Source organism: Phocoena sinus, chromosome 15 (assembly GCF_008692025.1).
Source record: "Phocoena sinus isolate mPhoSin1 chromosome 15, mPhoSin1.pri, whole genome shotgun sequence".
Taxonomy (NCBI): Eukaryota; Metazoa; Chordata; class Mammalia; order Artiodactyla; family Phocoenidae; genus Phocoena; species Phocoena sinus.
The window spans coordinates 24,179,171-24,193,897 of record NC_045777.1 but is presented as its reverse complement, the minus strand read 5'-3'; the positions used below and the strand labels follow the sequence as shown (position 1 = coordinate 24,193,897).

Below are 14,727 nucleotides of genomic sequence, written 5' to 3'. Positions count from 1 at the left end.
AAAGACAAACACTGTATATCACTTGTATGTGGAATCTAAAAAAGTAAAACACAATAGTGACTATAATAAAAAAGAAGCAGACTCACAGATACAGAGAACAAACTAGTGGTTACCAGTTGGGGCGGGGGGCAATATAAAGGTGGGAGAGTGGGAGGTACAAACTAGTAAGTCTAAGATAGCCTACAAGGATGTATTGTACAACATGGGGGATACAGCCAATATTTTACAATAACTATAAACAAAGCAGAACCTTTAAAAATTGTGAATCACTATATTGTACAACAACTATATTTCAATAAAAATGCAAAAAATAAATTTCACTTAAAAGAAGAAAAAGGGAATTATCTCAAACCAATAACCTAATCTTTCACTTCAATTCACTGGAAAAAGAGGTGTAACACAAAGCCAAAGCAAGCAGAAGAAAAGTAATAAGGATTAGAATGGAAACTAATTTAGCAGAGAACAGAAAATAACAGAGAATATCAACGAGATCACCATTGACCTTATAGAAAACAAGAACTACCTTCCTCCTGATGAATACTTTTAACTATTATATATAAAGCCACACTAAGCATCTTTGTATACAAAGCCTTATCTCATTTTGACTTACGTCTTCATGAGAGATTCACATAAATGGAAACAACAGGGCAAAATGAGTAATGATCTTTAAGGTTTTGAGGCATACTACACAAATGCTTTTGAAAAGAGATGCCCCACTTTTCACAGTCATCCAAGAAAAGTATAAGATATTCATCTGCATAGGTTATTATATTTAAAATAAATTCTCTTCAAATAGAGGATGGACTATGTCAATGAATAAATTAAAAGTCCCTGAATGCCAAGTGATGGATCTTACCTGGGCCACAGACATAATTCATGTGGTCTACATCTACTGAAAAGCTGGGAGATTCTACATAAGAATCTAGATTTCCTACATCCCTGAGGGCAAAGGTCAATAGGAATGGAAGCCATTTCCCCATAAAAGCAGGCATGCACTCTCCAGTTCACCCTAGTCCCTGAAGTCATTTAATTTATGCAGATCTCCATTTTTTTTCTTTTTTTTTTTATAAATTTATTTATTTGGCTGCACTGGGTCTTAGCTGCCACATGCGGGATCTTCATTGCAGCATGCGGGATCTAGTTCCTCGACCAGGGATTGAACCTGGGCACCCTGCACTGGGAATGTGGACTCTTAACCACTGGACCACCAGGGAAGTCCCAGAGAGACATACCTGTTACTTTGTACCTTAAAAAAAAGGGGATATATATATATTTTTTTAAATTTTATTAATTTAATTAATTTATTTATTTTTGGTTGTGCCAGGTCTTAGTTGCGGCATGCATGTGGAATCTAGTTCCTTGACCAGGGAACAAGCCCTGCACTGGGAGGCGAATTCCTAACCACTGCGCCACCAGATCAATTTACATAAATCAATTATTCTAGTGTAAAAGCTTTGGTGCTTCAATATATGTGAATACCACTGAGCTTCTAAAGATGAAAATTCTGGGGACTTCCCTGGGGGTCCAGCGGTTAAGACTCCACCTTCCAATGCAGGAGGTGTGGGTTCAATCCCTGGCTGGGGAAGATCCCACATGCCACGTGGCCAAAAAAAAACACTATGTCTGTAGTGATAGTTACTCTGTAACTCTGTAAATACACCAAAAATCATTGAATTGTACAAGTAAAGCAAGTGAACTGTATGGTATGTAAATTATAACTCAGTAAAAATTTTTTAAAATCATTAAAAAAGATGAAAATTCTGAAATGTTTGCTATAAATTGTAAAATGTTTCCTACCTCCCATTTCAAGAGTTAAATTCCCAAGCCATTAAGTAGCAGTAGTAATAATAAACAACTTACATCAACACCTCCAAACAAATCAAAAATATAAGTATTTGGATAAGTGGTTTCTTGGGTAAGTTTCCTCTCTTCAGTAACAAATGCCATAGCCTCCATGGAGAGAAGAGGAGAAATTTCCTAGTGAAATAGCATACAGAAAGACATTCAGTTTAGCATCCAACACAAACCAGACACCAAAACACCAGTTTGCATTTTAGTTACAACTTGAACTCCCATGAGGTCAAAGACAATGAACCATAAAAAAAAATCTTACAGAAAAGCTGATACAATAAAAGTAGTTGTAATAGTAGTAATAGCTAACTTATTAAATGCTTATTATGTACCAGGCATGGTTCTAAATACTTCATCTATTACCTATTTTAATCCTCACAACCCAATGATATAATAGTAATTTATCAGCCCAATTTTACAGATAAGGAGACTGAGACACAAAGAAGTTGTCCATGTCATACAGGGTATGTGACAGAGTCAGGACTTAAACCTAGGAAGTCTGGCTCCTGAGTCTGTGCTTACAAAAGAAAGCAGAACTATTTGGGGTGAAACAGGAGATAGGATAGGAAGAATATAATAGGGCCCTACTCATTATGCTCCCTTCTCAGGAACCTCGAGGGAAGATGGAACACAGTGGGCTAGAGCAGTAGTTCTCACACAGTGATGAGCATCAGAATCATCTGAAGGGCTTGTTAAAACCCAGACTGCTGGGTCCCACCTGCAGTTTCTGATTTAATAGGTCTGGGGTGGGGCCTGAGAATGTGCATTTATAATAAGTCTCCAAGTGATACTGATGTTGGTCCAGGTACCACACATCAAGAAAAAGCAAAAAAAGAAAAAGAAAAAGCAGAACCCTCTCTTATGGATAACCTATTATATGCCAAGCACTGGGTTTCTATACTTTAGCCCATTTAATCTTTAAAACAATTCAGTGAAGTGAGTGTAGTTTTACAGGGGAAAAACAAAATCACAAAGTTGTACAAGATCACATAATTAGTAAGTGACTGAACTACTTTCTCTGGGTTTCATTTCTCTCATTTATAAAACTAGAATGTAATTCTGCTGGCAACATGGTACAATGGAAACTGGTTTCAGGAATAAGACAAATCTACGCTCACAGCAATAATAGCCACGTGACTTTGGGGGGGTTATGCTGAGTCTGTTTTCTCAACTGAAAAAGGGAACGGAGAAGACATCTGGATTTGCCTGCTCAGTATCTCCTTTTCTCTTCCTCAGGCAATAGCCCTACTTCTGTGGAAGAACATGAGGCCACACACAGATGTCAAGATAAGAAATGGACAGCCTAACTCTATTTGGCCCCTCAGTTCACATCTGTGCTTTCCGATTATGTGAGACAATAAAAGATCTTTTTCGCTAATCTGAGTGGGTTACTGTTACCTGCAATCAAAGTATTTTGGACTAATATACTAATACCACCCATCTCACAGAGTTATCATAAAAATTAAATATGCCTGGTACACAGTACATTTCAAATAAGTATTTGCTGAGTGCATAAAGAAATGATGATCACATAGCAAGCACTCAAAATATTAATTTCCCTCTTTCATCTACCTCATATCTCAGAGATTTTGCAGGAATCAAATGAAATCATGCCTTATTTCTTGCAAAATGTTTTCAACCAAGTGTAAGACACTATTTCTATCCTAATCAGACTGTGAGAAGATCAAGAACACAAAATGCCTTCTTTTTAATTAAACTTTTATTTGGGAATGATTTTCAACTTACAAAAAAGTTGTATAGACAAAACATCTCTTTTTTTTAAGATTTATTATTAATTAATTAATTTATTTATTTCTGGCTGTGCTAGGTCTTAGTTGCAGCATGCAGGATCTTCGTTGAGGCACGCGGGATCTTTCGTTGCAGTGTGCAGGTTTCTCTCTGGTTGTGGCGTGCGGGTTTTCTCTTCTCTAGTTGTGGCGCGTAGGCTCCAGGGCACCTGGGCTCTGTAGTTGTGGCACGTGGGTTTCAGAGCACGTGGGCTCTGTAGTTTGAGGCATGCAGGCTCTCTAGTTGAGGCACACGGGCTCAGTAGTTGTGGCAAGTGGGCTTAGTTGCCCTGCAGCATGTGGGATCTTAGTTCCCTGACCAGGGATTGAACCCGTGTCCCCGCCAGTGGTAAAGGCAGATCCTTTACCACTGGACCACCAGGGAAGTCCCAAACGTCTCTTCTCAAAGGTACAGACTAAACTTTTTGGCCCTATTATATATACATATTTTTTTTTTTTGCAGTACATGGGCCTCTCACTGCTGTGGCCTCTCCCGTTGCGGAGCACAGGCTCCGGACGTGCAGGCTCAGCGGCCATGGCTCACGGACCCAGCCACTCCGCGGCATGTGGGATCTTCCCAGACCAGGGCACGAACCCATGTCCCCTGCATCGGCAGGCGGACTCTCAACCACTGTGCCACCAGGGAAGCCCCTGGCCCTATTATATATATATATATATTTTTTCCTATTATATTTTTAAATGACTTCTTATGCAATATAACAAACAGAAATTCACCTCTGAAAAACATTATATCGTTTCATTATGATCAAATATAACTTGCATGGGTTTTAGCTACATTAGAGCCAGTAATCTAAATTCAAAGTTGGACCCACCTCCCCAAGCTGAAGTCTGACCTACTAAATAAGAAACTCTGCCAGTTGGGCCCAGGACTCTGTTTTAACAAGCCTTCCAGGTGACTCTGATACACACTCAAGATTGAGAACAACTGCCCTAGATGTCTATGCATTCTTTCCATCCCTCTCCCAACCACCAGGCCCAGTCCCTTCATCTTTATATGCTAGTCATAATTATCAACAGCCACAAGGCTACTTCTTGAACCTTCAGCAAAATGGGATCTTTTAAATCCTGTTGAAAAAGAAGGTAACCTAATCCCAGGGCACAGGCCTCCTTAATTAAGCAAGCACTGATACAAAACAAATGTGAATAAAACCCAAAAGTATATACACAGGAAACTTAATGGTGATTATCTCTGGGTGGTGGGGGATTATTGGTGATTTTTATTTTCTTGTTTGCACTTTTTCTGAACTTCCCAAATTTTCTATAGCTTATGCAATAAAAACAGACTATTTTAAAAAGTAGGTGGAAGAAGAGAAAAAAAACAGACATCTTGTATCATCTGGAGACCCTGAATGCAGTCCCTCCAAGTCCCCTAACAGTTACCTTGAGGATGTTCTGGCACTCAGTGAAGTCACTGTGGAGGTGGCTGGTTGCGTACAGCTTAAGGAGCAGCTGAGGAATTCCACTCCATTTGGACTGTTTGTCCCTCTCCGTCAAAAAAGTTTCAGTGAACTGTGATGCAAAAGAAAAAAAAAAAGAGGAAAAGTTTACTGGTGAGGAAAGAACTACTAGCATATACAGCAAAAGAGAGCAGCTGGCTCCCAAACCCACCCAGGACAAATAATTCAAAGGTCTTTCTAGAAACGTTCAGAAGTTCCCCAACAGCCTGCAAGATAAAAGTCCAGCTCCTTGCTCATGATACACACCCTTCCTATTCTATCACCTACTTTCCTCTCTAGCTTCATCTCTTTCCCAGTGCCCGCTCTAGGCTCCAGACGTACATGTTCTCTCTCTGTGCCTCTCTGCACATGCTTTTCCCCTGCCTACAGAGCTGTGTACCTGTATATATGGTATGCCACCTGTGCGGGGAGAAAATAAACCTAAGGTCGGGGCAAGGTGGGTAATTATTTACACACACTCATATACAGTTGACCCTTAAACACACGTTTGAACTGCGTGGGTCCTCTTATATATGGGATTTTTTTCAATAGTAAATACTACAGTACTACACAATTGGTTGAATCCACAGGTGCAGGGAAACTGCAGGTATGGAGGGCCGACTCAAAGCTATACAAGAATTTTCAACTGTGGAGGGTCAGTGCCCCGACCCCCTGTATTGTTCAAGGGTGAACTCTACCACCACAGAACATCTTTGGATGTCTTTTCTATCTGGAAAGCTCCTTCTCCTCCCTGTCTTTTCTACCCAGAAAGCTCTTTCTCCTAAATGCAAGCCAAAAAACCAGAAATTTTCCTTGATAGGCCTTCCCCTCTCTCCTTTCTAAGAGTCTAGGGCCTTATCTAACATTTATCATATTGTATCATAATTACTGGCTCATTTGTCCCCCCCTCCTGGAGACCACAAGCTCCTTCAGAGTAGGTACCAAGCTGTGTTTATTGTGCACACCTTCTTTCTCTCAAAGAATGCCAGACACAGATCAGACACTCAGTAAATGTGTGAAGGCATGAGCAATAGCCTAGTCTAACGACAGGTTCATTAATCAATATGGCAGTGTCTACTTTGGGGACACAGCATTATCAGGTGCCAGAAGTCAATTATTTTCATGTACACTTGTCCCTCAATTAGATCAAAAGTTCACTGTAATTTATTACAGGACATGCACGTCTTCAATAACATCTTAGCCTATCCGGACGCATATCAGTCCTATGAGCTTGAGCAAGTCCCATTATTCTTCCTGAGCTTGTTTTCTTAGATTGTAAAAATAAGATAATACAGGGGTAATGGGAGGTAATGAGATGTTTGTGAAAGTAATTTGTATTAGGGTGAACCACAGGAAATTACCACTTCCGTAGGTCTAAATGATTATCAGAAATTTTATATACTTCAAGCAAGCTCAAATCAACTATGAACCCAGAACTATGAAAAAACATCTTTCCCTTCCTTGAAAGGAAAGAAAGAGAAGATGATAATGGTTTCATGGGACTCAGCAAAAGCATTGCTGAGACAAATTTATAGTTATAAACATTTATATTAAAAAGGAGAGAGGATCTCAGATGATCTTATCTTCCACAATAAGAAACTAGGAGAAAAAAGGAATAAACCAAACCCAAAGCAAGCACAAGGAAATTAAAAAGATCATTGCAAAAATAAGTGATATAGAGAAAAGAAAACTAACAGAGAATAATCAACAAAATCAAATTTGGTTCTTTGAAAAACCAACAATATTGAAAACAGTTACAGTGACCAACTCACACTGACTCAACTATATTCAGGAATGAAAGAGGGGACAATACTACCAATTTTAAGGAAATAAAAAGGTTTACAAGGAAGTACTAGGAGCAACTGTATGCCAACAAACTACGTAACTTAGATGAAATACACAAACTCCCAGAAAGACACAAACAACAGAAACTGACTCAAGAAGAAACAGAAAATCTGACATACCTACAACAATTAAAGAGATCAAATTAGTAATTTAATAGGAAAGGAAGAAAGGGAGGGAGGGAGCAAGGAAGGAAGGAAAGAAACTACCCACAAAGAAAACCCTAAGTCCAGATGCTTCACTGGTAAATTCTACTGAACATTTAAAGAGAAATTAGCAAATACTTCACAGACTCTTCCATAAAACAGAAGAGGAGGGAACAGGTCCCAACTCATTCTATGAGGCTACTATTATCCTGATACCAAAACCAAACAAAGACATTAACAGAAAACTTATAGAACAGTATCTCTGATGAATATAAACACAAAAATGCCCAGCAAAATAGCTGATCCTTGAACAACATGGGGGTTAGGGGTGACAACTGCCCATACAGTTGAATTTTGCAATCAGCCCTGTATCAACGGTTCCACATCCACAGATTGAACCGCAGATCATGTAGTACTGCAGTAAGTATTTATTGAAAACAATCCACGTATAAGTGGACTCATGGAATTCAAACCTATTGTTCAAGGATCAGCTGTGCCAGCAAACCAAGTCCAACAATATGTAAAAAGGATTATACAACAGACAAAGCAAGATGCATGTCAGGAATGCAAGGTTGGGTCAAACATGAAAACTAATCAATGTAATCAATCTGATAAAGGGCGTTAATCAAAATTCCACAGCTATCATCATAATTAATGGTGAAAGCCTGAAAGGCAAATATATTGTAAAGGCTGAGGATCAACCACTTAAATAAGCTACATGAAGATTAAAAGACAAAAAACTGTAAAGTCAACTGTAACTATAATAAACAATAAAGGGATAAACATAAAGATATAAAACTATGACATCAAAAACAAAATGTGAGGGAGAGGAGTAAAAAAATGTAGATCTTTTAGAATGCATTTGAACTTACATGACTGTTAGTTTAAAACAAGTCAATACAGTTAAAAGTCAACATATGAATGTCATAGTAACCACAAATCAAAACCTAAAATAGATACACAAACACTAGAGAAAAAGGAACATAAGCATGCCACTAAAGAAAATCGTCAAACCACAAAGGAAGAAACTAAAAGAAGAAAAAGAGAACAGAGGAGAACTACAAAAACAACCAGAAAACAAGTAACTATAGGGACTTCCCTGGTGGTGCAGTGGTTAAGAATCTGCCTGCCATTGCAGGGGACACAGGTTCAATCCCTGGTCCGGGAAGATCCCACATGCTGCGGAGCAATTAAGCCCATGCACCACAACTACTGAGCCTGAGATCTAGAGCACGCACGCCACAACTACTGAAGCCCACGTGCCAAGAGTCTGTGCTCTGAAACAAGAGAAGCCACTGCAATGAGAGGCCCGCGCACTGCAACAAAGAGTAGCCTCTGCTCACCGCAACTTGAGAAAAGCTCACATGCAGCAACGAAGACCCAACGTGGCCAAAAATAAATAAATTTTTTTAAAAAAGGAAAGAAGGCCCTGATCGTTTAAAAAAAAAAAGTAACAATAAGTACATACAAGGCAGTAAGTACATACCTATCAATAATCATTTTAAATGTCAATGGACTAAATGCTCCAATCAAAAGACATAGGGTGGCTGACTGGATAAAAAACCAAGACCCATCTATATGTTGCTTATAAAAGACTCATTTCAGAGCTAAAAACACACCTGAAAGTGAGGGGATGGAAAAAGACATTTCATGCAAACGGAAATAACAAGAAAGAATACTCATATCAGACAAAATAGACTTTAAAGCAAAGTATATAACAAAAAAAGAAGGGCATTATATAATAGTAAAGGAATCAACAGAAGAGAGAATATAACACTCATTTACATATATTCACTTAATACAGAAGAACCTAAATACATAAAACAAACATTAACAAACATAAAAGGAGAAGTTGACAATAACACAATAACAGTAGGGGATTTAACACCCCACTTACATCAATAGATCACTGACACAGAAAATAATGAAACAGTGGTCTTAAATAACACATTAGACCAGTTGTACTTAATAGGTATCTACAGGACAGTCCATCCAAAAAAAGAACATACATTCTTTTCAAGTGCACATGGAACATTCTCCAGGAAAGACCACATGCTAGGCCACAAAACTAGTCTCAACAAATTTAAGTGCATAGATAATGATGTCAAGCATTTTTTCTGACCACAACAGTATGAAACTAGAAACCAATTACAAGAAAAATGGGGAAAAAACACAAACAGGTGGAGACTAAAATAAACTACCAAAAAACCAATGGGTCACTGAAGAAATCAAAGAGGAAATCAGAAAATACCCAAAGAATGAAAATGGAAACACAACATTCTAAAATCTGAGATGCAGCAAAAGCAGTTCTAAGAGGGGAGTTTATAGAGATACAGGCCTATATCAAGAAACAAAACAAAAATCTCAAATAAAGAACCTAACCTACTATCTAAAGGAATTAGAAAGAAGAACAAACAAAGCCCAAAGTCGCAGAAGGAAGGAAATAATAAAAATCAGAGAGGAAATATATAAGAGAAACCAAAAAAAAAAAATAGAAAAGACCAATGAAACCAAGATCTAGTTTTTTTTAAAGATAAAACAAAACTGTTAAGCCTTTAGCCAGAAAGAGAGGACCCAAATAAACAAAATAAGAAATGAAAGAGGAGAAATAACAACTGATATCACAGAGATACAAAAAAATCACAAGCGAATATTATGATCAGTTATGTGCCAACAAGTTGGACAACCTAGAAGAAATGGACAAATTTCTAGAAACATACAACCTTCCAATACTGAATCAGGAAGAAACAGACAATCTGAACAGCCTGATCACTAATAGTGTAACTGAATCTGAAATTTTAAAAACTTCCAGCAAACAGAAGTCCAGGACCAGACAGCTTCACAGGAGAATTCTACCAAACATATAAAGAAGAAATAATACCAAACTATTCCAAAAAATTGAAGAGGATGGAACACTCCCAAATTCCTTCTACCAGGCCACCATTACCCTGATATCAAAACCAAAGACATTACAAAACAAAATTACAGGCCAATATTTCTGATGAATATAGATGCAAAAATCCTCAACAAAATACTAGCAAACCGAATTCAACAATATATAAAAGTGATCATACATCATGATAAAGTGAGATTTATTCCAGAGATGCAAGGATGGTTCAATATCCGCAAATCAATCAGTGATACACCACATTAACAAAAGAAAAGGATAAAAAAATCACATGATCGTCTCAATAGATACAGAAAAAGCATTTTACAAAATTCAACATACATTCATGATAAAAACTCTTGTCAAGGTTGGTAATACAGAGAACATATCTCAACATAATAAAGGTCATTTATGACAAACCCACAGCTAACATCATACTCAACAGTGAAAAGCTGAAAGATTTTCTTCTAAAATCAGGAAAAAGACAAGGATGCCACTCTTGCTACTTCTATTTAATGTAGTATTGGAAGCCATACCCACAGCAATCAGACAAGAAATAAAAGGCATCCAGAGTGGAAGGAAAGAAGTAAAACTGTCACTATTTGCAGATGACATGACACCATATATAGAAAACCCTAAAATTTCCACCAAAAAACTATTAGAATGAATTCAATGAAGTTGCAGAACACAAGATTAACATACAGAAATCTGTTGCTTTTATATACACTAATAATAAACTATCAGAAAGAGAAAACAATCGCACTTAAAATCATACCAAAAAGTATACCTAGAAATAAACTTAACCAAGGAGGTAAAAGACATATACTCGGAAAACTATAAAACACTTATGAAGGAAATTAAGGTTGATACATAGAAATGGAAAGATATCCTGTGTTCTTAGATTAGAATGATATTGTTAAAATGTCCATACATCCAAAGCAATCTACAGATTTAATGCAATCCCTATCAAAATACCCATGGCATTTTTCACAGAACTAGAACAAATTCCTAAAATTTATATGGAGCCACAAAAGACCTTGTATTCCCACAGCAATCCTGAGGAAAAAAGAACAAAGCTGGAGATAACACAATCCCTGATTTGAGACTATACTACAAAACCACAGTAACCAAAACTGCACAGTACTGGCACATACATGCAGACACACAGATAAGTGGAACAGAATAGAGAGCCCAGAAATAAACCCCCACACTTATGGTCAATTAATTTACAACAAAGGAGAAAAGAATATGCAATAAGAAAAGACAGTCTCTTCCATAAGTGGTGTTGGGAAAACTGTACAGCTACATGATAAACAATGAAATCTGTAACAAACACTGTAAAACAACTATACTTCAATAAAATAAATTTTTAAAAAATTTGAACATTTTCTCACACCATATAAAAAATAAACTCAAAATGGATTAAAGACCTAAATGTAAGACTGGAAACCATAAAACCCCTAGAAGAGAACACAGACAGAACACACGTTGACATAAATCATAGCAGTATGTTTTTGTACCAGTCTCCTAAGGCAAAAGAAACAAAAGCAAAAATAAATAAATGGGACCTGATCAAACTTAAAAGCCTTTGCACAGCAAAGGAAACCATCAACAACATGAAAAGGCATAACCTACTGAATGGGAGAAAATATCTGCAAATATATGACTGATAAGGTATTAATATCTAAAATATATAAACAGTTCATACTACTCAAATCAAAAATACAAACAACCCAATTAGCAGAAACTAGCTTAACATTGTAAGTCAACTATACTTTAAGAGAATACAGGAAAAAAATATAAACAACCCAATTTAAAAATGGGTGGAAGACCTAAATAGACATTTTTTTCAAAGAAGACATAAACACGGCCAAGAGGCACATGAAAAGATGCTCAACATTGCTAATCATCAGAGAAATGCAATACAAAACCACAGTAAGATAACAGTTCACAGGAGGATGTGGAGAAAAGGGAACCCTAGAACACTGTTGGTGGGAATGTAAATTGTTTCAGCCAGTACAGAGAACAGTACAGAGATTCCTCAAAAAACTGAAAACAGAATTACTGCATGATACAACAATTCCACTATTGGCTGTATATCTGAGGAAAACGAAAACAGTAATTCAAAAAGAAACATGCACCCCAATGTTCATAGCAGCACTATTTACAATAGCCAACAAAAGGAAGCAACCTAAGCGTCCATCAACAGACGAATGGATAAAGAAGATGTGGTGTATATATATATACAACAGAATACAAGGTTGCAGGATACAGAATCAATATAAAACATACTCAGCAATAAAAAAGGATGAAAGGACCTAGAAGGTATTATGCTTAGTGAACTAAGTCAGACAGAGAAAGACAAATACTGTATATTATCACTCATATGTGGAATCTAAAAAATAAAACGAATGAATATAACAAAACAGAAACAGACTGAGATACTGTGAACTAGTGGTTACCAGTGGAAAGAGGGGAGGGGCAATAAGAGATACAAACTACTATGTATAAAATAAATAAGCAACAAGGATATTTTGTATAGAACAGGGAAATATAGCCATTATTTTACAGTAACTTTAAACAGAGTATAATCCGTAAAAATACTGAATCACTATGTTGTACACCTGAAACAACATGATACTGTAAATCAACTACACTTCAATTAAAAAAAGAAAAAGAAAAACTGGGGAAATCTGAATAAAGTATGGACTAAAGTTCAGGACCAGATGGCTTCAGAGGTGAATTCTATCAAACATTTAGAGAAGAGTTAACACCTATCCTTCTCAAACTCTTCCAAAAAACTGCAGATGGAGGAATACTCCCAAACTCGTTCTATGAGGCCACCATCACCCTGATACCAAAACTAGACAAAGATATCACAAAAAAAGAAAATTACAGACCAATATCACTGATGAACATAGATGCAAGAATCCTCAACAAAATACCAGCAAACCGAAACCAACAACACATTAAAAAGATCATACACTGGACTTCCCTGGTGGCGCAGTGGTTAAGAATCCGCCTGCCAATGCAGGGGACATGGGATCGAGCCCTGGTCTGGGAACATCCCACATGTCGCGGAGCAACTAAGCCCACGCGCCACAACTACTGAGCCTGCACTCTAGAGCCTGCAAGCCACAACTACTGAAGCCTGCACACCCAGAGCCCATGCTCTGTAACAAGAGAAGCCATCAGAATCAGAAGCCCACGCACTGCATGAAGAGTAGCCTCCACTCACTACAACTAGAGCAAGCCCACACACAGCAATGAAGACCCAACGCAGCCAATAAATAAATAAATAAATTTATATACATATATATAAAAAGATCATACACCATGAACAAGTGGGATTTATCCCAAGGATGCAAGGATTCTTCAACATATGCAAAACAATGTGATACACCATATTAAAAATTAAAGGAAAAAAGCATATGATCACCTCAACAGATGCAGAAAAAGATTCTGACAAAATTCAACACCCATTTATGATAAAAACTCTCCAGAAAGTGGTCACAGAGGGAACCTACCTCAACATAATAAAGGCAATATACGACAAACCCACAGCAAACATCATTCTGGTGATGGTGTGGGTGAAAAACTGAAAGCATTTCCTCTAAGATCAGGAACAAGACACGGATGTCCACTCTGGCCACTATTTTTCAACACAGTTGCAAGTCCTAGCCACAGGAAACAGAAAGGAAAAAGAAATAAAAGGAATACAAATTGGAAAAGAAAAAGTAAAACTGTCACTGTTTGCAGATGACATGATACCATCCATAGAAAATCATAAAGATGTCACCAGAAAACTATTAGAACTAATCAATGAATTTGGTAAGGTTGCAGGATACAAAATTAATGCACAGAAATATCTTGCATTCCTATACACTAACAACAAAAGATCAGAAAGAGAAATTAAGGAAACACTCCCATTTACCACTGCAACAAAAAGAATAAAATACCTAGAAATAAACCTACCTAAGGAGGCAAAAGACCTGTACTCAGAAAACTATAAAACACTGATGAAAGAAATCAAAGATGACACAAACAAATGGAGAGATATACCATGTTCCTGGATTGGAAGAATCAATATTGTGAAAATGACTATACTAACCAAAGGAATCTACAGATTCAATGCAATCCCTATCAAATTACCAATGGCATTTTTCACAGAATTAGGACAAAAAATCATACAATTTGTAGGGAAACACAAAAAAGACCCCGAATAGCCAAAGCAATCTTCAGAAAGAAAAACGGAGCTGAAGGAATCAGGCTCCCCAACTTCAGACTATACTACAAAGCTACAGTAATCAAGACAGTATGGTACTGGCACAAAAACAAATATAGATCAATGGTAGAGGATAGAAAGCCCAGAGATAAACCCACATATGTATGGTCACCTAATCTATGACAAAGGAGGCAAGAATATACAATGGAAACAAGACAGCCTCTTCAATAAATGGTGCTGGGAAAAATGGACAACTACATGTAAAAGAATGAAATTAGAATACTCCCTAACACCATACACAAAAATAAACACAAAATGGATTAAAGACCTAAATGTAGGACTGGACACTATAAAACTCTTGGAGGAAAACATAGGAAAAACACTCACAGATCTTTTATGTGAACACAGCAAGATCTTTTATGACCCACCTCCTAGAGTAATGAAAATAAAAACAAAGATAAGCAAATGGGACCTAATTAAACTTAAAAGCTTTTGCACAGCAAAGGAAACCATAAACAAGACGAAAAGACAA

General features: G+C 37.2%; 1 protein-coding gene across 3 annotated transcripts in view; it reads right to left on the bottom strand.

Annotated features, from left to right (window-relative positions):
- The window catches only part of TRPC4AP (transient receptor potential cation channel subfamily C member 4 associated protein), a 77,993-nt gene that overhangs the window by 49,775 nt on the left and 13,491 nt on the right, over positions 1–14,727 (bottom strand). For all 3 annotated transcript variants that reach the window (XM_032604190.1, XM_032604191.1, XM_032604189.1), the window contains exons 2-3: positions 5,040–5,168; positions 1,861–1,977 (exon numbers count right to left, since the gene is read on the bottom strand). In XM_032604190.1, coding sequence (XP_032460081.1) covers positions 1,861–1,977; positions 5,040–5,168 — 246 coding nt within the window. The remainder of the gene's footprint in view (positions 1–1,860; positions 1,978–5,039; positions 5,169–14,727) is intronic.